Raw genomic sequence first — 22,204 nt, forward strand, 5'->3', positions numbered from 1 at the left:
CCAGAACCGGATGAGGGGGGCCACGGAGGGGAAACATCAATAAGATGCCACCTTGCCTAGAAACCGGAGAGTTCGCTCCACCAGCCCCGGAATCCTCTGAGTTCACTTGAGGAGGCCAGAAACTGCAGGGGAGGGCTGGGGTTCTCAGCATTTATTTCAAACAGCTGTTTAAAGAGCTTGTTTAAAATATAGATCATCATATATATATATATTTATATATATAAAATATATAAAGAGGAATTGAAGCCAGCCACCCCAAAGAAAAAGCTATGTTTTATAAATATTTCCGTAGCTCCCACATCCCAGAGGAAGAACAACAAAACAAAAAAACATTTACAACCCAAGCTAGTGGTTCCATGTGGTAGGCCCAGTAGGCTCAAACCCTGGGGTGGGCCGGGGGTCTCGAGGGCTACGCCTACAGAACATTCTGTTGAGGACAGACTGACCTCCCACTTCCCAGGAAGCTGGTGTCTCTGGCTACGGAAGATCGAGTCCATACCAGTCTTGCCAAATCCACGCCCCTGGCTCCTCAGACCTGCCTGGAAGGCAGCAAGTGGGCACTCCGGGGCCTCGGGCTGCCAGGTTATTTTTAATCTTGTCGGTCTCCTTTGATGCCCTGGCTTTCCCTCCCTGATGGCCCAGCCTTCTGTTCCTGGCAGCTTCCAAGTGGAGGCAAAGCACAAGCCTCCTTCCATGCTCGGCATCTGGAATTCAGAAGCCAAAATCCACGGGGTGTCTCCGGCCCCCCTGGCTGGGCTCCACGGGTCCCCGAGGAGCCGCATGGCCTCACTTGCAGACGTAGCGCTCCACGGTGCGCTCACACCTGCGGCAGGTGACGTAGCAGCACCAGTGGTACTTGCAGTGGCAGCGCTCGACCACGCGGTCTGTGTAAGGGTTGTAGCCGCGTCCACAGCACATGAGGTCACAGCTGTCGCTGCCATGTGATGTCTTGTTGCACTGCCTGGAGGGGGATGGGGAGGTCAGTGAGCACCCCCATCACTCACCAGTCACCCCCACTCCCAGCCAGGCAGCCCCAGCCTCCTCCGACCATGGCTGCTGCCTCAGTCCCCCTTGGATAGTGTCTTGGTCTTTGGGGAATTCAAAATAAATTCTTTTTCCCAGGGTCCTTCTCATTTTTCCCTTTATTTCTAATAGGTGTTTATTAAAGTGAGGGAGTGTTTTGTTTCCTTTGTCTCTTTTCCTATACCTTCTACTTCTAAATACTTGAAAATGTCTCAAACAATTGGTCAATAATCCTATCTTCATATTTAATCCTTATTTATATTCTAACAAAGATCATTTTTACTTTTCGAATCTTAGAAATTTGGAAACAAATGGCATCAGACGTGAGGCACAGGGAGCATCTGGCACTCTCTTCTTGGGGACAGAGGGTCTATCAATCATTTGCCCCCTTTGAAGTAGGTGCTTCCCTCCAGAATTTTATCTTATTGGAGGCAGGGAGGGTCTTTGGGTCAGTGGAATTGCTATGCCCACTTTATAGGTGGAAACAGGCTCAGCAAAGGGCAGAGACCTGCTCAAGGTCTTACAAGGGTTTGCTTATTCATTCTCCCCACCTAAGAGGCAGAGAATCCATGGGCTGGAAGTGATTCAGGAAGAAATGAATCACTCATGTGGGCAGAGAAGACATTGAAGGTCACTATAAACCCCAAATATCCTTGCCATCGGTTCTTCCATCTAGTGAGGAAATGTCTGTGCAGGTCAGCATTTAGGCTTCACTGGGATGCTGTCATGGGAAGCAGCGGGGTGCCCACAGTCACGTGGACCAAGGAATCCCAGAGTGTCCTAGGTGAGTAAGCCCTAGAGACGACCAAATCCAAGCCTCATATGTCATGATGGGGAAACTGAGACACAGAATGGGCAAAGGACTTGCCCAGCATCACACAGGGTGAGCACCAGGTCTGTGAGAGTTCAGGAAGGCTTCCTGGAGGGGGAGGGGTCATTCAGGCCATTGCATGAAAGATGAGTAGGAATCTCAGATAGAAGTGAGGGCATAGGGTGGTGAGGGCAAGGAGAACAAACACCTGACCTAATGTAAGGGGGAGTGACAGACAGATGAAGCAGCAAGGCTGGAGGCAGGGGGGCCAGGGAGGAGACTGGTCAGCAGTTGAGTAGAAGTAGTAGTCATTCAACACCATTAGTGCCTCTCAGTCTTATCCTGAAGGTCTCTAGACCAAGAAAGGGTGGTAGAAAGGGTTTCATTTTATTTCTGGGTCCCTGACATGCAATTTTTGAAATCTGGCCTCCAGCTTCAGACCTATGATGGTGCCTGTGATGGGGAGCTGAGGAGGCTGGGGCCTGGGGATAGAGCAGGTTTCAGAGTCTGGAATAGGGACTGCTGAGGGGCCTCAGTTCACCAGGCTGGATTTGAGGAGGGCATCTTATCTGGCTAGGGGGCCCAGCTATGTGTACCACCTATGCACCTGCCTTTTACAGCTAGCAAAGCTCATTTCCATCCAACCCCCCGAGTCCCTAAATCCCCAGCCTAGTAAAGTTCACATTTCCCCTCCTCCAGGAAGCCTTCCTTGCTGTCCAGGCTGAGTCAGGGCCCCTCTGGGCTCCCCGGTTTCCCTCTGTCACAATCTGAGCACTTGATGTCCCTCCCAAGCCAGCCAGAGCCTCATATAATGGATGTAAAAAGTGTCTGTGGTTGTGAGCCACCGGAGTGGTTTGTTACTGCAGAAAAAGCTGACCCATACAGCTGTCTGCCAAGGCCCATCCTCAGAGGAATGGCTGAGGGCTGAGCATGGCGGGAAACTGGGGGCGGGGCGGTGAGGGGAGGATAGCATTCTGAGAAAGCAAAGGTGGCTGCTGGTGCTGTGGGAGGGGGCCTCCTCATCAACAGTTTGGGGGCAAGTCCTTGGGGCAGAGTCACGACAGCTGGGAAGGAAGAGGCCTGGCAGCCTCAGGGAGGGGGTCGGGGGAGCCAGTCATTCACAAACCCTTCCCAGGGCACTGATCACGCCCAGCATGGAGGGGCTGTGGGATTCGAATCACACCAACCCTCCAGGTGTGTGGCATTGTCCCCAAGGCACAGAAGACAATCTTGAGCTTCAGGTCCCCCTGCTAGAAAGCTGTGGCGTCAGGATGGGAGCTGTCCTTCCTGAGATACACACAGGCACAGCCACCCCAGGCTCCAGGGAGAACCCCTCTTTGCTCTGGTGTCCTCAGTGGGCTTCCCCCAGGTCCTGTGGGTTCTAGAATCCTACCCCCACCCCATCCTCATCACACCCACCCTGGGTCCTCAGCCTAGACTCTTGCTCCTTCCTGTCTCTCTGGACTGACCTGGTTCCATCTTCACACTGCCTGACCTCCTCAATCTGGCCTCCAGATGGGCGCCTGGGCCTCCTCTTACAGCCTGCTGCCCTGGCCCGTGAGGAGGGAGCCCCCCAAAGCAGCCCCCCTCTCCTAGAGACAGGAACGTGGGCTGAGGAGGAAGCAAAAGCTGGCCAGGCACCAACTATGTGCCAGACACGTTCTCAGACACCCTCACTCTGGTTCAATATTCTTTTAACCCCGAAGAACACTCGTCTTGTGGAATGCTATTAGGGGCTCCTTAATAAAAGAGTTCCACAGCCAAACACCTCTGGGAAACAGAGGCTTAGACAGATCCTTTACTGCGGGATTCCTCAGAGCCTTTAATATGTTCTCGTGTCTTGCAAAGAGAATTTCCCAGTGTATTTGATTGCACAACTATTTCTTTATAGCATTTCAGGATTGGATTCCTCCTGAACCATCTCAGGAAAGAGCTGTCCCTCTGAATCCTCACCAGCCCCTCCAGCCCACCAGACCCAGGAGGTCTGTTGTCCCCAGTGGCTCCCTCCCTCTCTCCAGTCCTGCATCAGCTTCAGCCTCTAGGATAGGCCTTGCTATAGGGATCCCAGCCCTGGCTCTGAAATGGAGGGTTGAGGGGGAGGCGGGGGAGAGGCTAGAAGAGAGAGCTAGGGTCTGGGAGGGGTGGATGTAGGTGGGGACGTGGGAGCACCCTCTCTCCACAAAATGCAGGCTGGCCTCACTTTCCTGCTGCCCCTTTGGAGCGTGCCTGCCCTGGTCCTGTCTCCATGCTCTGCAGACTTTGGGTGTGGCCACAGGGGCTGCCTGCTGCCTCCCCCGCCCCATGGCTCAGTTCATTGTCCAACCAGCAGGTTGTCTGACATGATCCTTCACGTATTCATTTGACAGACATCTACTGAGGACCTATTTTATGTCAGGCAGCCTCTTTCCTAGCCCTTGTCTCCCACACAGTCATTGTCTCCTCCCATCTGTCTCCGTCACTAGGGGGCAGGTGAGGTAGGGACCTCTCAGGAGCCTCCCTTCCCAAGGAGCCTCTGCCTGGGTGAGGTGCACAACAGCCTCTCCCAGGAGCTCTGCCAGGGGCCCCTGGGACCCCACACCTCCGGCTCGGCATTCGACCAGGCAGGAACTCCATTCCCCAAATGCCAACTGAAACCCAACCGACCATGTGTGCCCGGGCCTGAGCTGGGAAGGGGCATGCCCCACATGACTGACCTTTCCTGCCAGGGTGGCAGCAGGCCCTTACCTGTCCTGCGTCCCGTGCGAGCCCACCTTCTCATTCTTCATGCAGAAGTCAGGAGAGCTCTGCAGATAGACGAGCTCCGAGTCCTTCACAGGCCGGATGTCCAGGTCCTTGGGCACCAAGTGCTTGCGGGTACCCATGGGTCGGTGCACCACCTTGGTGGCTGACAGGTAGCGGGTCTTGAGGTCGGCGGCCACATCCCGAAGCTCCTGCAGCCCCTTCCAGCAGGTGCGGATGGAGCAGGAGCCAGAAACCCCATGGCACTTACACTTCATTTCCAGAGAGGCGCGCAGAGCCTGCGGACAGGGGAGGGTGTTGGGCTGGGTGGTGGGGCTCCTACCCTTGCCTGCCCTGGGCCCTGGCCCCACCCCTCCGCCTGCCATTGTTCTCAGGGAGTCACCACCTGCTCCGGGCCACAAGGGACAGGGACAGGGCGTTTTGCTCTAAAGCTGCAGGGTAGATCCTTAGCTCCTTCTCCAACCCTGGGGGGCAGCTGGGAGAGGCAGGGAGAGTGTCTTTCGCAGGAGTAACGGTGCCATTCACACACCTACTGTACCTAGTGCTCTCCACTTCAGATGGTTTCGTCAGCACAGAAGTCGTTCATGGGCGACACCATTAATTTCCCCATTTAAAAAAGAGAAAATGAAGGCTCAGAGAGGCTGAGTCTCCCGCCCAAGGCTACACAGTTAGGAGATCTTGGGCTGGGATTTGAACCCAGTTCTGAGGGCAGTTCCGAAAGCCATGGCTTTTCACATTCTCTGCTTTTCCTCTCTCACAAAATGCTTGCTGAAAAAAAGGGAGCGGGAGAAGAAAAGGAAGGGAGGGAGAGGAGAAGCAGCAGCAGCAAGAGGTGGGTGCTCGGGGCTGGTCTTCCCCGCGGCTGCCTGCTGCCGCATCATCACTCAGCACCTGTCTTCACGTGCGCTGAGCAGGTGCGTAATCGCTACCTTATAGAGTCGTTGAAAGGATTCAACAAGATGACATGTATGAAAGCGTCTTGTGAACTACTCAAGTTAAATCAATATTTGGTTTTGAAAAGTCAGTCTAAGTAAGAATTATGGTGGGCAGGGTTGGGCTCGGGGCCGGGGGAGACTCTAGCCGTGGCTTTGGAAATGACTCTGTGCGACTGACTTCCGCAGGCCTCAGTTTCTCCCTGTGTACCTGAGGGGTGTGAGTGAGACGCCTTCTGCACGTCTTCCAGTTCTGAAGTCTAAGCCCCGGCCCCTTGCACTCAGGACTGGGATCCCTCTGCCCTCCCGCCTGCCCTGTGGGCTCCACTGCAAGGGTTAGGGGTCTCCCGGACCTGTCGGTGCATCAAAAGTACGAGGAAACTGAGGCACACGGAGGGAGCCTTGCTGCAATCCCATGGGGAGTTAGTGAGGACGCTGGTCAAGGTCCCAGGGTTCCCTACCCCTCACAGTGCCGGGAAGTGGGGAGTGAGGGAGTCCACTTGGGTCTAGAGGCTGGAACTGTCTCGGCAAAGCCTGTGGAGAGCACACAATGAAGTGAACCTGACTTCAGGACACGCTGGGCTTCCCAAGGGCACGAGGTCCTTCTAAGCCATCCAGGAGAGTAAACCACACTCAGCTCCTCAGCTCAGAGGGCAGGAAGGGCCAGGCTTCCCGAGGTCTCGGTGCCAGGGCAGGGCGTGCTGTCATTGACCCTCCTGGGCCCCTGTGAATGGTCCCAGAGAGGCCAGCTCTGAGGTATGAGGGCCCGGGGACAGGCGTGAGGGGCCCCCAAAGCTGAGGACCCTGAGTGGACTGCACTGTGGGATGGGATGGCTGCCAGTGTAGCGGGAGCATGGCAGCATGAGGCTGGGGCCTGGCCGTGGGCAGGAGTGGGGCTGGGTTCTTGGGCAGGAGGATGGTGAATGGCTTCCAGTGGGTTTCCAAGGGTTGTGGGGAGCAGGCCCACAGGGTTCAGAGGAAGAAGTTCTTGGTCCCTAGCCAGACTCTGCTACAGACCACAGGGTGACTTGACCTGTTTCCCCAACTGTCCAAAGACGGCCTGGACGTCCTAGAATCGTTACATAAGGGAGATGAGAGAGAGGAAGGTGATGACGTGGAAACCTCTAGACTTGGAATCCCATAGACCTGGGCTCCATCGCACTGTGCGTCCTTGGCCAAGCCACCTAAGCTCTTTCTGCCTCACTTGGGGCCTCTGCACAATGGGCCCAAGGGGGCTGCAGGGAGGAGGTGGTGAGATGCATCCCCAGCTGACACTCCGCCCCTCCGGGATCAGCTCCCCGTCTGTAAGGAGGGGTAATGGTACCTCTTCACAGTGTGGTTTCATGGACCATGGAAGTGAAAGCTAATCAAGCACCCACCACGGTGTCTGGCACCCAAATGAGTATCAAGTTTGTTAAAAAGGTCCGTTCATTCACTTATGCATTCATTCCAACTTTCTGTACAATGAAGTGAGGAATTAAAGCAACACTGATCATGACATACATGGAGGGGAAATCATGTTTTGGAGACTAGAGAGGGTTTTTGAAATGGGAGAGGGTTCCCATTAGATCCAAGGAGATAACCCTTAGCTCTCTACAGCCCGCGGCTCGCTCCATGCTTCCTCTCATGCCCGGCCTTGGCCCAGAGCCCCAGAGGAGGAGTCTGAGGAAATGTGAGAATGAGGACTAAAGAGCACCCAGCCATCCCATTTTATAGATGGGAACAACTGAGGGCAGAGAGGAGGTGACTCGCCCAGTGTCACACAGTGAGTTTAGAGCTCCTGACTCCCAGCTTAGCGCTCCTTCTGCTCCACCAACGTTCTCCAACCCAAACCCCGGTGGACCCCCTGGAGGAGAAGCCAGGCAAGCCCCAAGCAGCTGGAGAGGGAAGAGTCAGGGGAGGCCAGGAACACATCAGTGTGGGGGTATCAGGGCCCGTCCCCACCCCCTCCCCCTCCACTGGGGCACACCGGGTGGCCCTTTCCAGGCCAACTGGCACAAGCACAACCATCTGGGGTGGGTGGGCGGGTGGGTGGTTACCTGTCTCCCCACTTCACTGTTGTGTAGACGCATCAGTTTATTGGCTTGGGATCCTGTTTTTTTCACCTTCATAGGAGCATCGGAAAACTTGGCCCCCATGAGGAGCCCGTAGCTGAGGTTGTCCGCACATCCTCCCCAGCGGTTCCCGGGCCCGGGTGGCTCACCTGGGACGGGGCCGCAGGAGCAGCCGGGCAGGTCGCCGGAGGTGCAGGCCCGGGCGATGGCGTGGCTGATGGCGGCCGCCGACAGCGCATACACGAAGGCTGACTCCCGGGTCCCTGTGGGGAGGAGCAGGGTCAACCAGGGCGGGCGACCCAAGCATAGGACTGTGCCCAGGGCTGAGGTCCCCATCTGCCTCTGGGGCCAGATGGGGCCAGGGGTGGCGAGTGGATGGAGCAGGTGGAGGGTGGCGCTAGGGCCATTCGACTGTCACCCCTCCGTCCTCCCCAAAATAGACTAGCTGACAGGCACACTCACTCTGAAGCCCGAAAAGCCAGCAACCCCACAGGCACACCCTCACACACTCAGCACACTGCATGCCCCACACCCAGCGTCAGGGACTGCTTTCAGGCACTGAGGGCCCCATCCCTGAGCTCCTCAAACAGCCTGCTGCAGGATGAAAGGTATCCCCTAAAAAGATACGGTCAAGTCCTGACCCCTGGTACCTGTGAACGTGACCTTATTTAGAAATGGGGTCTTTGCAGGTGTAACTGAGCTGAGGTCATTAGACGGATCAGAGTGGGCCCAGATACAACAACGGGGGTCCTTGGAGGAAGAGGGAATCTTGGACATAAAGAGGGCAGAGGCTACGTGACCGAGACAGAGCTGGAAGAGATGCAGCTACAAGCCAAGGAACACACAGACTACGGCAGTCCCCGGAAGCGAAGGCGGGCCAGGAGCACGTGGACTGCGGCAGTCCCCGGAAGCGAAGATGAGGTGGGGATGAGTCTTCCCCCTTGCGCCTTCAGAGGAAGTCCTGCGGACACCCTGACTCTGACTTCAGATTTCCACCCTCCAGATGAAGATGATTCTCCCCTTGTGAGAAGCCCCCAGAATGTGGGGCTTTGTTACAGCAACCTTAGCAACTAAGATGGAGCCAAGGTGCCTTGGCTGTGGGGTCCTGGCCTCAGGTCCAAGCAAGTTACTGCCCTTCTCAAGCCTTGGTGTCCTTAACTGTAGAGTGGGAATGATATACCTACCTCACGGGCCTGCTCTGGAGTTGAGATAATTCAGGAAGAAGGGAGGCTTTCTTTGTTAAGTGTTGCACACACACGGCCTGTCACTGTGCAGGGGACAGAACTGATCCCCTGCCTTTCAAAAGCCTCCTTATGATACACAGGAACCCCTACCCAAATCCATCCCAAATGCCCCCTCCTCCAGAAAGTCTTCTCCACAGATGCTCTTTAATCTCTGTATCTCTCTGGGTCTCTCACAGCACTTTGAGTCGGGTTGGTCTAGAATTACCGTGCAGCACACCTGTCTGCCCTAAGGGTGGGCTCAGTCGCACTCTCATAGACTCCCATCCTGCCCACCGGCCTCCCTGCATCATTCATTTCTTTGTCCAGGTATGAGGGGTATGCGTGCACTTGTACTGCCATCCAGGCTCCCCTGCGCTCCCCGTATGTTCACCCATTCATCAATTCATGCCCAAACATCCATGGCCATGATTAATTCACCCACCCACCCATCCGTGGATCCATCCATCATCCAGTTATTCACTCATCCACCCATCACGCTTCCATCCATCCATCCATGAATGCAGCCACCTATCTAAACACACATATATTTATGCCTGAATTCATCCACCTCTACCCACACGCATTCCGCAGGCTCTAGCAGGCCCCGCCGACCCCCTACCTCTCTCCAGGTCAAGCAGATAGTTGGGGGCGAGCTCGATGGAGGAGCAGTTCCAGCGCATGTCGGCGAAGGCCCGGCGGCAGGCCTTCATGACCTCGCGGGCGGCGTGCACGATGGTGTGCATGAGCTCCAGGTTGCTGCGGCACAGCTGTACCTGCGCAGACACCAGGCCCTCCAGCTGCTTGCAGTGCTGCGTCTGGTTCAGCGCCAGGGCCGCCGGGGTCTTGGACAGGGCCCTGCACGTGGCCAGAAAGCAGCACCAGTGAAAAGGAAGTCAGGCCGGAGAGGGACCCTCCACCCACTGTATGGCCCCAGCCTCTTCTCAGTAGGTCTGGAGCCTTTACTGGAAGGAGCTGGCAAAGCAGGAGGCCAAACACTGCTGTCCCCAGTAGGGTAATGGTGCTCCCTTCCACCCTTGTGTGACCTTGGCACATCCCTGTCCTTTTCTGGGCCTGAGGCCCTCACTCATAACATAGGATTGTGACCCCACCCCCCGCCACCCTACCTAAGCTTTATTATAATTAGACTAACAGTTTTCTAGTTCACAAAGCATTCACAGCCATTGCCTTATTTAGTCCTCACACAGCTGTGGATTATTATTTTTTATGCAACATCCATTCAATACTGAGCCAGACACTATGCTAGGTGCTAGCTTATAGTCATTGGCATAATATACATTCTTAATTGAGCACTTACTAGATGCACAGTGTGAGTTAGGAGCTTCTCATTTTGGCTTCATTTAATTATTAAATCGATGTATCAGGCTGTAAAAATCCTACATACATGCAAGGGATTTATGAAAAGATTAAAGCCACTCAATTTTGTGATAAATGGGATTTAGCCATTAACTTGGGCTTCCCTGGTGGCTCAGATAGTAAAGAATCCACCTGCAATGCAGGAGACCTGGGTTCAATCCCTGAGTTGGGAAGATTCCCCTGGAGAAGGGCATGGCAACCCACTCTAGTATTCTTGCCTGTAGAATCCCCATGGACAGAGGAGCCTGGCAGGCTACAGTCCATGGCGTCACAAAGAGCTGGACACAACTGAGTGACTAAGCACACAGCCATTAACTTGCTGTGTGACTTTAGATAAATCACTGTCCTCCCTGGGTCTCATTGTCTGTACCTGTACACTGTATTCCCCAGAGCAGACTCCAGTGAGACACTCTGAAAAAGCGGATCCATGGTCAAGCACTTTTTAGGGATGTGATATACTATATCCCCTCTTGAAGAATAATAATGCATATTTCCATTTTAAAGGCCCTGAGAAGTCCTGCAGCAAAGCAACAGGCTTTGTTTGTAACTTCCAAGTCTGCTGAGCACAAAACCCTTTATTTGAGGAGTCCTAACCTCATCCATGCTTTGAGAATGCTGGCCTAGGAGGTTCTCTATGAACCCTGATGATGCTATAGAACCTCTGAGCTTCCCAGATCTCGTCTCTGGGCACTGAAATTCTAAGACTTTAGGACCAGGGGACCATCCTGGATTCGCCTTCTTCCCAGGCCTTCTCTCAGGAGGAGACTGCATCAGCCTGCACCTCCTCTAAGTGGAGGCTAGAGGGACCCCACAGTCTTAAAGAGTTCCACATAGACCTAGTCCCTACCCTAGGGCCAGCTGGTCCTCAGAAATCCAGCAGAGACCTTGGAGGGACAAGGGGAAAGCAGGGGCCAGCCTTCAGGCCTGCGTGCTGTGTGTCCCACTTGCTGGGACCATGGCAGACCTCATCCAGGGTCAGGGCTGAGACCTGGCAAGGCCTGGATTCCTGAGCTCCTGGCCTGAGATCCCAAGGGAGGCAGCTCAGTGCCAAAGAACAGCACAGGCCTAGGCAGACTCTTGGCCCTGTCACCCCCGCCTCCGTCACCCGCACTCCCCCGTGACCTTGAGCAAGGCAAGTAACCTCTCCCCTCCCACTACTGTCTGGGGGATTAAGTCCATGAGTGTCACATGCTCTGTCCAGGGCTGACATACCATGGGCAGTGCCCTGTGATGAAATCTACTACATTACTGCATTAGTGGCCTCTTCCTACCGTAGCCTCTTGCACTTACTTAGTCAAGGTCAAGGGCTCCCCTCTGACTTCACGGCCCCTCAGGTGGCAAGCCTACCATCACCCGAGTGCTCTCCAGCCTCTTGTCCTTTCCCCCCCACATATTGAAATATCCACTATACCAGACTCCTAGCTTCTCTGACAGGGACTACCCTGACACCATGCCTGTGCCCAGGCTTTTCCTGGTGCCAGGAATGCCCTTCCCCTGTTCCTGGGCCTAAATGAAAAAAATGAACTTGATCTGCTTGTGGGAGAAATATTTACTAAGCACCAACTCTTCCCAGACTCATTTGGTAATGAAGGACATAGATCCATTCCTCAAGGAGCCCCTCAACGGACAGCTGCACAGACCTGTCACCAGTTATAAGGTAACCTAGATGTTCCAGCTCATGGACTAGCCCAGGCGAGAGCTCAGGCTTTGGGCAACAGCTGTGTGACCTGGGTAAGTTACTCAACCTCTCTGGGCCTCATGCCATCTGTTATAAGAAAATGATAAATTCTATTTCCAAGGATTATGGTTAAGATTTAAATGTGATAATGGCTGGAAAGCATTTGGAGTATTCATATATGGAGCTCCTCACTTGTAGCCACTTAAATCTTGGACCAGAGGGAGTCAGAAGACCCGGGTTGGGACTCAAGCTCTGGCCTCTACATGCTGTGCAATCTTGGGTAAACTGCTGCCACTGTCTGAGCATCAGCCACATAATGGGGATTCCTGGAGGCCTTGCAGGGGCCAAGTGAAATGATATGTGCTTATGGGTACTAATAGGTTAGTTGGCTTCCTCCTGCCTCTCTCTGCCATGCCCCTACAACTCCAAAATATAGAAATCTTCCCAGAGGCCTGGGAAGCAGAGCCAGGACAAGTGAGCACAGTCTGGGGGCCACACTGGGGTGGCACAACCCAGCCTGAGATTGACTGTGGGTGACTTGGGCTTCTCCTTCACTGCCATCCCTGGCCCACCCCTCCCCCTCCCCACAAGGCATGAGCCAAGAAAGCTGGTGTAGCTGGTGCAGACCTCAGGCCTGATTGCTTGATCCTGCCAATGCTGGGATACCTGGAGAACCTGCTGCCTGAATTCCTGCAGCCCGTAATGGGTGAGGGGGGACCACACAGGGGCAGTATAACCCCCCAGCCCAGCCTGTTTCTTGGTTGTTGAAACCTCTCTGCCTCCATCCAGCAAACACGGCCCATGCATATGGACCCACTGTCCCAGACGGACACAGCAGTTCCCAGTTTACAGAGCCTCTCATTTCATCCCATTCTCACAATGTCTCAGGGGGCCTGGGAGAATATTACCCACTTTAATCAGAGGAGGACACTGAAGTGGTCCAACGCCTGGGTGCTCAGCCTCCTCCAGATGCCACCTTCCTGGATCCCCACTCTACTGGGCTGGGGTCCGTCCACACTCAGCCTGCCCTGAGCCCCCTCTGCCCATCACCCTTGCCCAGCTTCCATCCTTCCCCTCTGAGCCAGTTTTCTGTTTCTCAACAGGAACGATTACAGGAGAGATATGAGAAAGCACCCAGCACGGTACTGGGCATACAGCAGGCACGCATGCAGGGTGGCTGTCTTCCAGGTCCTTTCCCTGGGCGCCTGCTCAGAAAGTGGATAGCATAAGCTCAGACTTTTCCTGGGGAGCTCAGTTCAGGTAACTCCTGAGCACCGGGCACTGCGGCTCCTGGGAGGGGTTCTCTGGACTCCTGGGGTCTGGATCAGCCACTCTGGGTCAATCTGTCCATCTGAAGTCATCAAGCATCCACCTCCCCAGCTGGTGGTGAGAGAAGTTCTATGAGGGGGATCCAGCGAGGATAATGAGGCTCAGCCTTCCCAGGAGGGCGGAGGACAGACGGGAACCATCCTGGAGGTGCTGGGTGGGCATGGGGCAGCGGAGAGCGCAGCTGGGACAGAGCGGCCAGCTGCGGCATGCTGGGAGAGGCCGGCTCACGGGAGCGTGCAGAGCGGGAGATCAGGAGGCGGGAGGCAGCGGATTCCACTCCAGAGGAGGGCGATGCGGTCATCTGGTAATTAGTGGTAATGACCGTTTCTAACTAAGGCCCCCTTGGGGAGGTAATCAAGGATTAGGGTGGGAGGCGGGGGAGTTACCCGTCTGGACATCTCGTCCGGCTTGCCTCACTGCAGCAGACCCCTAATTGAAAACATTTTGGTTTATCTGGGGGTGGGTACATGGGGGAGAAGGTAGAAGAGAGGACATGAGGGGACAGAGAGTTCACAGGCGAGGCCTATGCCACGGGGGCCGTGGGGACGGCTGAGGTCTCCTCATTCAGGAGCTGGGGCTCTCCTGGGAATGGTGGGGTGGTGGTGAGGGGTGCAGAGACCTGGGTTTCAGCTCCAGCTCAGCTGCAACTTTGGGCAAGTCACCGTCCCTCTCCAAGCCTCAGTGTTGCCCCTCCATTGTGCAAGTGGGGACACTGAGGCCCAGAGAAGGGTAGGGCTTGCCCAGACCTGTACACAAGCAGCCGATCAGAGAATCAGAAGCAGAGCCAGGCTAGAACTCCTAGATCACAGGCTAGGGCTCTTTCACTCCACTGTAGAGATGAGGAAACGGAGGCTCAGAAAGGCTCGTGATTTGCCTGAGGTCTGGCTCCCAGCTAGTGAGCTGTCAGAGCTCAGGCTGGGACTCAGGCCTCCCGACTCGGGTCCAGCGCTTCCCCCAGCCTCTCCGCGGCAGCTGTGTCCCTCTGAGTCTCTTAGGACCCCTCCTCGAGAGGCCTGACCCAGAGTGAGCAGCAGGCTCACTGGGGCCACTCCACCCACCCTGGGGCTGCCTCCAGAGGCTCAGAGAAGGCTGGAACCATCCTCTCTGCCCCCACGACAGCCAGAGAAGGTCCTCCCCACACTCTCTGGTCTGAGTCTCCCACCACTTGGCTTGGGTAGGAGGGATCCCCCCAGGTGTTTCCACCCCCTCTCCCTTACCCCACTCCACAGGAAGTTCAGGCTGAGTCCCTGGTCCCCATAGGCGGGCATTCTGGGTCATTCAGCCACGTCTGCTTTCAGTTCCCATGTCAAATTCCCCTCTCCTCTTCAGCTTACTTTCCAAAGCCCAAGGCAGCAGGGTCCCCTGGCACATCCTCAGGACCCCCAGCTTTTCATCCCCACTGTGCACTTCTCTATTCCTAACTTTCCTGTGGTTCCCTGAGACCAAGAGGAAACACAGCCAGGCAGCTTAAGTCCAAATCCTGCCCCTGCTGCCTACTAGCTGTGACACCCTGTTCATTAAAGGCCCGCTGAGCCTCTACTTCCTCTTCTGTTTAATGAGGGAGATGGCTGAACCACTTCACATGGTGGTTGGGAGACAGATGAAACAGCATACATCAAGAACGTAGAACAGTGCCTGGCATATTCCAAGGCCATATATATATATATATACACATATGACCTTGCCATATTGTCTGCAAAGCCATATATACACACACACAGATACACATACACATATTGTTATTCTTAAACTCCACTCTTTCTCCTGCTTCCTCCTGTATCTTCAGCTCCAGCAATTTAACCACTATCAAAGAGGTTTGGCTTCATGGAGCCTGTCTGCCTGGCTTCTGATCCCACATCCACCATTAATTAACTAGCTGTGTGACCTTAGGCCGGTTACTTAACCTCTCTGTACCTTAGTTTCCTCATTTGTAAAATGGTAGCGATAAGAATGTCACCTACTTCACAAGAGTATTATCAAAGTTAAATGTCTAAAGCTCTGGGGATTTACTAGTAAGCTCCTGTAATTCCTGGCTTCTCTGTTTCCCCACACGCACAGTCCTGTCCCTGCGGTTCCTTCTGCCTAGGATGGCTGCTTTGCATTCCATCCATGGCCATTGAAATCCCATCTATCCTTTGAAGCCTGGCTCAAAGTCACCTCCCTTCCGTGGGACTAACCAACCACTCTTTCTCTGGGCGCCCATGCTCCCTCTTCCAGGACACAGCCCAAAGTCCACTTTGTATCGTTATATGTCTGTTTCCCTCAAGAGGCTGGAAGGGCTTTTAAGGCAGACACTGAGGTATACTCATTTTTTTGTGGCAGCCTAACCTATGCAGTGGGGATAGCATGGATGTTGGGCTTAACTAGCCATCTACTGCAGACCCTACCAAGCCACATGCCAGCTTGGAGGCCCGTACAAGTCACACATTTTTCAGAGGGAATGACAGCAATGTCCCCCACAACATGTTAGTGGCAAGCCCAGTTCTTGGCCTCTGATGCTCCTTGTGCCCTTTAACAATGCCTTTCCCTCTCTGGACCTCAGTTTCCTTATCTATACAATGTTACTGGTGGGCGAGAAGGACTTGGGCTCCAGGGATTGGGCTCAGAGGTTCTTACCAACTGGGGCAGTGCCAGGTACCAGCAGAAGGAGGAAAGTGGCTGATTTCTCATAAAACTAATCAGGAGCAGCTGAGAAAAGTTGGTTCCCCCACCCCCACCCCCCCACACACTGGGAAGCCGCTGAGCCCAGGCTTCTCCTTGCAAACAAGAAATGCAAAAAGATGGCGTTCCCCTCTCCAGAGGAAAATTAATCGATAACTCAGCCCCAGAAGAGGCAGGGCTGGTGACCTCAAGACTGTTTGCTGGTGGCCCAGCCACTATCGCCCTGTCTTCCAGCTAATCCACGAACCTTCCTCACAGTCCCTCCCCAGCTTCCATAATCTGTCCCCTGCCTGTCTTATCTGCGTGGCTCCCCGCCCCCGACCTGGAACTCTATAGAGTGTGTCCTGTCCTGGACTTTCCAACCACCCTGGGAGTTCCTCCACCCAAAAGGGCCCTTCTCTCACTGCCCCAACCCGCCAAACTTCCAGAGATTCCTCAGGTCCCTCCTAGGAGAACTACCCCGGAAAAATTGACCTAGGGTCCCAGTACGTGCCCCCCACCAGGTGGGCTCCTCTCCTCTCAGTCCCACAGCACTGCACTGGTCTCTTCTGGAGCACTTGGGAGTTATTTACAGCCTGGGCTTATCTCTTCCAGACCAGAGGGCAGCTTCTCCAGGAAGCGGCTGGGTTTTACTCCTCTCTGCCTGCCCTCACTGCTCACAGTCCTGCACAGAGCAGGCACTCCCTTCTGCTGGATGGAAGAGAGTTTCTCTCCCACCTACCCTTCCATTAATAATTTCTGTCTAAAGGACTGTCTTTCACATGTGCAGAGCATCTGACAGTTAAGGAGGTTCTTTCATGAGCCCCTTCTCATCTGACCTGAGTGAGACAGAGGCTCTTTCCCTCCTTTGACAAAGGAACGCACTGAGACTCCCAGAAACTGAGAGACACTTCCCCAAGGTCACGCAGGTGGGGCAGTCTGGACTGTTTGAGGACCTCCAGCTAGGGTCAGGAGACTGACAAGGCACGTAATATTCAGCAGGCCTTGTGTGCAGAGCACAGACCCCTAAGACTGAGCACCTCGACCACGCTCTTTCCATCTGTCCTGGTGGAGGTCTTGCGTAACTCTCAGCTGCACAGGACAGCAATTCCGTCGCCTTCCACACCCTGTCTCGCTCCTCCCGCAGGTAAGGACAATATTTTACAGAGGAGGAAAAGGAGGCTTAAGAAGGGTGACTCGCCCACAGCCCCTAGGCTACTTCTGCTCCCCGGTCTTGGGTACGCTGGCCCGATCCAGGGGGCCCCTTAACGCTCTCCGCCTCCCCCGCCCTCGGGGGCCCATCTGCGTAGACGCGGATCCCCTACTTACAGCCACTTGATGCCATAGCACACGCCGGTCTGGAGCGCCAGGGCGAAGAGCAGCGCCTGGCAGACCTGCGGCCGCGCCCTCATCCTCGCGCGGCGGGCGCGCAGGGGGGTCTCACCCTGGGGAAGCCGCGCCGAAGTCCAGCCGCGCTCCCGGCCGCCGTCGCTAGTCCTGCGCGCAGGCCGCCTGCAGTCGGGGAGAGCGGAGGCTGCGGGTTAAGGCGGCGCGTGGGGCGGGGGCCACGGGCGTGGGGGGTGGGGGCGTTTTATTCAAATTACAAAGGAGGGGTTGGGGCCCGGGGAGGCCGGGCGCGCGGCGGGCGTCGCCTCCAGCCCAACATAGTCCCGGACGCTGCCGGCGTCTGGCTCAAATTAGGTGCCGCGGGAGCGCGGCCGAGGGCGTGTCCACCTAGAGCCGCCCGCGGCGAGAAGAGAAAGGGGCGTCAGGATCAAAGACTCAGGACAGACCAGGCGGAGAGACAGCGAGAGGGAGGGAGAACCACACAGAGCGAAGCTGAGAGAAGCTGAGTAGAGGGACAGGCACACAGCCGACGGAAGGTGTCGAGGGCAGAGGCTGAAGGCGGGCAATGGGAAGAGCAGATTCTGCGCCCAGGATCTGGGTTCTCATCGCCGCAATATTGTTAGTTATTGCCGGCTTGGGCATTCTCCTTCCCCGCTGGGGCTCGGTTTACCCCCTCTGTAAACTGGGACCACAGTTGTTATTCAAACTGTGATTATGACACAGTTCACCTTTTAAAAAGAATATAACGCGATCGATATTTTTTTTCCCTCCCAGCATCCCTGAGAGATGGTACTATCACTGCCCCTATCTCACAGATGAGAAAACTGAGGCCTGGAGATGTGAAATGGGATTGGTCAGCCAACGAGCGGCAGTCTTCTACGCTCACGTCTACCCAGTGTCGGGTGAGATCGTGGACCGTGAGAAGACAAGGAAACGGGGCTTGCTCTGGGGCATCAGTTTCTCGGGCTGTGACGGGTAGGATGAGAAAGGGGATGGCAAAAGTCTTTGTGCAGTGAGGGCTACTCAGGGTCCTAAGATTCCTAGTTCCTCCAGCGATGCCCTCTTGGTGGGTCGGATGGTGCCCAGGCCGGATCGGAGGCGGGGCGGCCTCGCCTTGGCTAAGCCGGGAAGCTCACGGGGCCGGCGGGATGCCACCTCTGGCCGCCAAGCGGCGTCCTGGGGCCGCGGAGTATCCTTACTCCGCCCGCAGGCCGCAGAGTCGCTTTCTCCGCCTTTTCTGTTTCTTCTTCCCCCGCCCCGCTCCTTCATTCTCACCTCATTAACTCCCTTCCCAGCTTCTCCCAAATTTACCAACACCTGGCGTTAGTCCGGAGACAAACACAGTCCCAGCCCCTCCTCCCTGGGGAGGAGCAGACAAAGGGGTTTCTTCCTAAAGGGTTTGGGGAGTTGGAAAAAGGAGGCGCCTTAGTGGGGGGCGCTTGACCCAAAAGGAGGTGTTCTCATCTGACTGTCTGACCTTGGACCTTCCACCACCCCAGCCTCAGCTTCCCAGTCTATAAAAACAAGGGCCTGGACTTCATGCATCTCCTGAGGTCTTTCCAGTCTCCAGTAGTCTGCAGGTATTTTGAGCCCCCTCTCCCTAAGTTCCCAGTATTACATCTATCTGTGTAGTGTGTGCGTGCACGTGTGCGCCTTAAGAGCACACACACGCACAGACACATATTTTAAATCCCAGTGCTTTCTGGGACCTAGCGGCATGACCCAGAGCAAGGCAGGGAGAAACCTCTGAATTACATTTTGTTTCTCCTCCGCAGAGTTCTCCCAAGCTAGCGGCGCTCGCTCTAAGGCACTGGGGGCGGGGAAGCAGGAGTGGTGTTTCAGCTGGGGTCTTAAGTCTAACTGAGCCCCCTCTTCCCACACGCTCCTGAGAACGAGAAAAATATCGACTGGATATGCCGGGAGCGGCGGAGGGGGGGAGATCGAAAACTCTGGTCACTGTCCCTCCTCGCCCCCACCCCCTTCCAAAGTGTGGGCTCCCCCCTAAGGCGCCCAGCATTCCAGGGTAGGGAGAAGGAAGGGCTGCACGCGGAGAGAGGAGAGCGCGGACTCACCGCAGGGGATCCGTGTCCAGCCCAACGCGCGCAGAGAGAGAAGGGGGCCGCGCGGGTGCGCACCGGGACCCAGGCCTCCAAGCTATCCCTGGCTGTTTCGGAGCGGCCCCGGTGGTCCTGGGCTTCTCCCTTCGCTGCCCTGGCACGTCGCTGGGGGAGGCGGCTCCCGGTCTGGGCCTCTGGGTCCTGGCAGATTATTCCTGTCCACTGTCAGAGTGTCTAGGACAGCCGCGAGGGCCGCTGGGTCACCCTCAGCCTGCGCCTGGAGGGTCAGGGAGCACGCTCCTCCCGGAGCCCCCGGCCCGCCAGGGGGCGCTAAACCCGGGTTCGAGGTGGGCTAGGCAGCAGCCTCCCGTGCCCTGGGACCTTGGGCAAGTCCCCTTCTCTTCCTGGGCCCCGGTATCCCGCTCCGGGCATGGGGTGAAGAGGAAACTAAGTGCCCTCTCAGATCTGGTCGTTCTATAAGACCCTCCACTTTGCCGCGGTCCGCCCCGGACTGCCCGACCTCTTGCTTCAGGCCCGGCTCGGAACCTCCCTTGGGATCAGGCGTGTAGTGGACCCGCATCAAAGCACAGTGTCTCTGGAGAGATAAGCGGTCCCTTCCTCCTCCCGCTGGGGAGAAGGCTCAAGCTTCCCGGCTTGCAGTGGGCGAGAGCTGAAACCTCCCCGGCTGTGCACACCGCGGGCACCGCAAGCGTAGCCGCAGGCCCGCTCCAACAGGTGGTTATAAGGCTTGGGCTCTGTAAGGCCCTGGAAACCCCTCTGCCTGCGAGGCTGCCCCTCTGAGCCAGAGTCGACGGGCGCACACCAAACACCCGCGCCGGCCCGGGAACCCGCACCCGGCGCTCGCGCTGTGTCCACGCCGCGAAAGTCGCCTCGGGCCCGGCCCGAAGCCAGGGGGTGCGCAGCTTACAGAGCCGACCCAGAGAGCCGGTGACGCCGAGCGACTGCTTCAAGGTTACCTGCAACGCCAAGCAAGGCGAGGCCCTCAACACGGCTTTGACTCTGGCCGCGAGTCTTGCTAGATGTGCCTGCTGGTCTGCGGACGATGCGCAGGGTGACCCGCGAAACGGGTTAGTTTGGAATTGGGAAGGGTGAGGTGGGGGAACTCGGGGTTCCTCCCACTACCCCCTCTAAGCCAGACCTCGAGCGCCTAAGGACCGTGAGGGTCTTGGAGGTACCTAAGCTCGGGGAGGTGGGAGGTGTGGGGCCCGTGCGCGAGCTCAGCCAGATGTTCGCGGCTGTTCCAGAGGTGCCTCGGGGCCGGGACTGGACTTTCTTCCTCCCTATCTCCCCTAGCCTGGAGCTCAGGTCTGTAAACAAACTCTCGATTCTCCCCCTTCCCCCCACCCCCACCCTGCCGCTTCTGGAAGCAGGTCTCAAAGCAAGCCGTCCGCCCCCGCCCCCAATTTAGTAGGAGCTGCAGTCGTTCTCTGCCTTTTGCCACCTTCTCCCGCCCCGCCACACACACCCTCTGCCGCTGGATCCAAGTCCCCCACCCCCGGGATGGCTCGGGCATGACCTCATCCGTGGGCTGACTCGGAGGGAGAGGGTCGAATGGGGCGGGGGGAGAAGCGGGACTGGAAGGCTCGAGGCGGGCCGCGGGGTCTGTACAGCCTACCTCTACCTCTCATCCGCTTAGAGCCCGCGCCCCGAGGCCCCAGCGGTTGCTCTCAGCGAAGGGACTGCCTGGGAGAGCCTCGGAACAGACTTACGGAGGAGGACTGGCTTTGCTTGCCCGGGAGCGGGTGCCCAACGGGGTCCCCCACACCCGCCCCCGCTCTGGCAGGTCCCCGCTGAGAGCCCACCCTCTGCCTGCGGCCACGGCTCACCTCCTGGGGCGCTCGCCTGGCCGGGCGGGCCGGGGAGCGGCGAGCGCGGCCCCTGGAGGACCCGAGCGCTCTCCCGGCTGCGCAGGCGGCGGGGGCGTCCTCTTCGCGAGCTGCCTGGAAAGGACGCCCGGGATCCTGGCGAGCCGCGGCCGGCTGGGGTCCCTCGGGGACTGGAGGGCGCTCGGCTCCCCAGGCCTGCGCTCGCTGACTCGCCCGAGTTCTGCTCCTCACCCGGCACGGTCTCCGGGCGCGGGCAGCCCGAACTGCTTTATAAGGAGCCGGCAGCTGCTTTGATCCGCCCACGTCAGCGCGCAGAAACCCCATCGGGTGGCTCGGGCCGCGAGCGCGGGGGGCGGGGGCGGGGTCCCCGCGGATGCCACGGACCCGCGGCGCCAGCGGCACGAGAGGACGTCGCACCCTGTGAGCTACAAAGAGACTTACTAATTATAACTCTAACTGGTGGTGTGTACTGAGCGTGCGGGCTGTGAGCCTACTGCGTGCCCGGGGCGCTTGGGGCCCAGGTATGGCTGATTTCTAAACCTGACAGCAAGCCCCGTTTGGATCCTCCACCCTGTCTGGTTGGGCAGAAGAGGAAGCCACGGTTCAGAGGGAAGTCAGACTTAGGTCTGAGTGCGGAGCCCGGGTGTCAGTAGGAGTTGGTGTTGAAGCTCCATTACTATAAGCGTCGTGGGTCAGGAGAGCTGCCGTGGCAGCCCAGGACCAGCTTCTCCAGCTCACCTCTCCAGACCTCCTCTGCTCCAGTTCTGGAAACTCTCAGCAAAGAAAAGAGGTGCGAGGGCTGTGTGCTGCATGCGAGGCGGCTGTAAACCTTAGGCAACAAGAAGGCAGATGTCCCATCTATGGGATGAGTGTTGGGGAGTCTGCCTGGTCGCGGGGAGACCACCAGCCAAGGACTGGGTTTCATAAGCTAAAGCAGACTATGGTGCTTCTTGTGCACTATAGACCTAGCCTGGGGCTGGGGCTATGTTTCAGGGGCAACTTCCCTGGGACTGGTTGAGTACCCACACCTTCCACCCCCACCTTGGCCCTTCCTGGCTGATACTACTCCACTCCCATTTCTAACTGCTGGGTCAGGTGCTTTGGATTTCTTGACTTCTGTCTCCCCCCATCCCTTCCACCCCAGGAGCCT

General features: G+C 56.7%; 1 protein-coding gene across 2 annotated transcripts; it reads right to left on the minus strand.

Moving 5' to 3' along the window:
* Nucleotides 1-255: 255 nt before the first annotated feature.
* Nucleotides 256-21,477, minus strand: WNT11 (Wnt family member 11). Of its 2 annotated transcripts, none has more exons than XM_069552966.1 (6): nt 21,055-21,477; nt 17,133-17,315; nt 9,402-9,637; nt 7,545-7,822; nt 4,559-4,851; nt 256-961 (listed from the first exon to the last, which is right to left on the minus strand). In XM_069552966.1, the coding sequence occupies exons 2-6, from the start codon at nt 17,213-17,215 to the stop codon at nt 787-789; spliced, it is 1,065 nt and encodes a 354-aa protein (XP_069409067.1). In that variant the 5' UTR covers nt 17,216-17,315; nt 21,055-21,477; the 3' UTR covers nt 256-786. The 2 variants fall into 2 exon arrangements, with proteins under 2 accessions (XP_069409067.1, XP_069409069.1); XM_069552968.1 differs by lacking the exon at nt 21,055-21,477 and adding an exon at nt 19,223-19,485.
* Nucleotides 21,478-22,204: the final 727 nt, after the last annotated feature.

Source organism: Ovis canadensis, chromosome 15 (assembly GCF_042477335.2).
Source record: "Ovis canadensis isolate MfBH-ARS-UI-01 breed Bighorn chromosome 15, ARS-UI_OviCan_v2, whole genome shotgun sequence".
In the NCBI taxonomy this organism is placed as follows: domain Eukaryota; kingdom Metazoa; phylum Chordata; class Mammalia; order Artiodactyla; family Bovidae; genus Ovis; species Ovis canadensis.

Bases quoted from the DNA above. Each gene is read 5' to 3' on its own strand.
- WNT11 (XM_069552966.1), bottom strand. From the start codon at position 17,215: ATGAGGGCGCGGCCGCAGGTCTGCCAGGCGCTGCTCTTCGCCCTGGCG. The intron at 9,638-17,132 runs GTAAGTAGGGGA...GGCCACGTGCAG, and splicing joins TGCTATGGCATCAAGTGGCT to GGCCCTGTCCAAGACCCCGG. The intron at 962-4,558 runs GTAAGGGCCTGC...ATCCCCCTCCAG, and splicing joins TCGCACGGGACGCAGGACAG to GCAGTGCAACAAGACATCAC.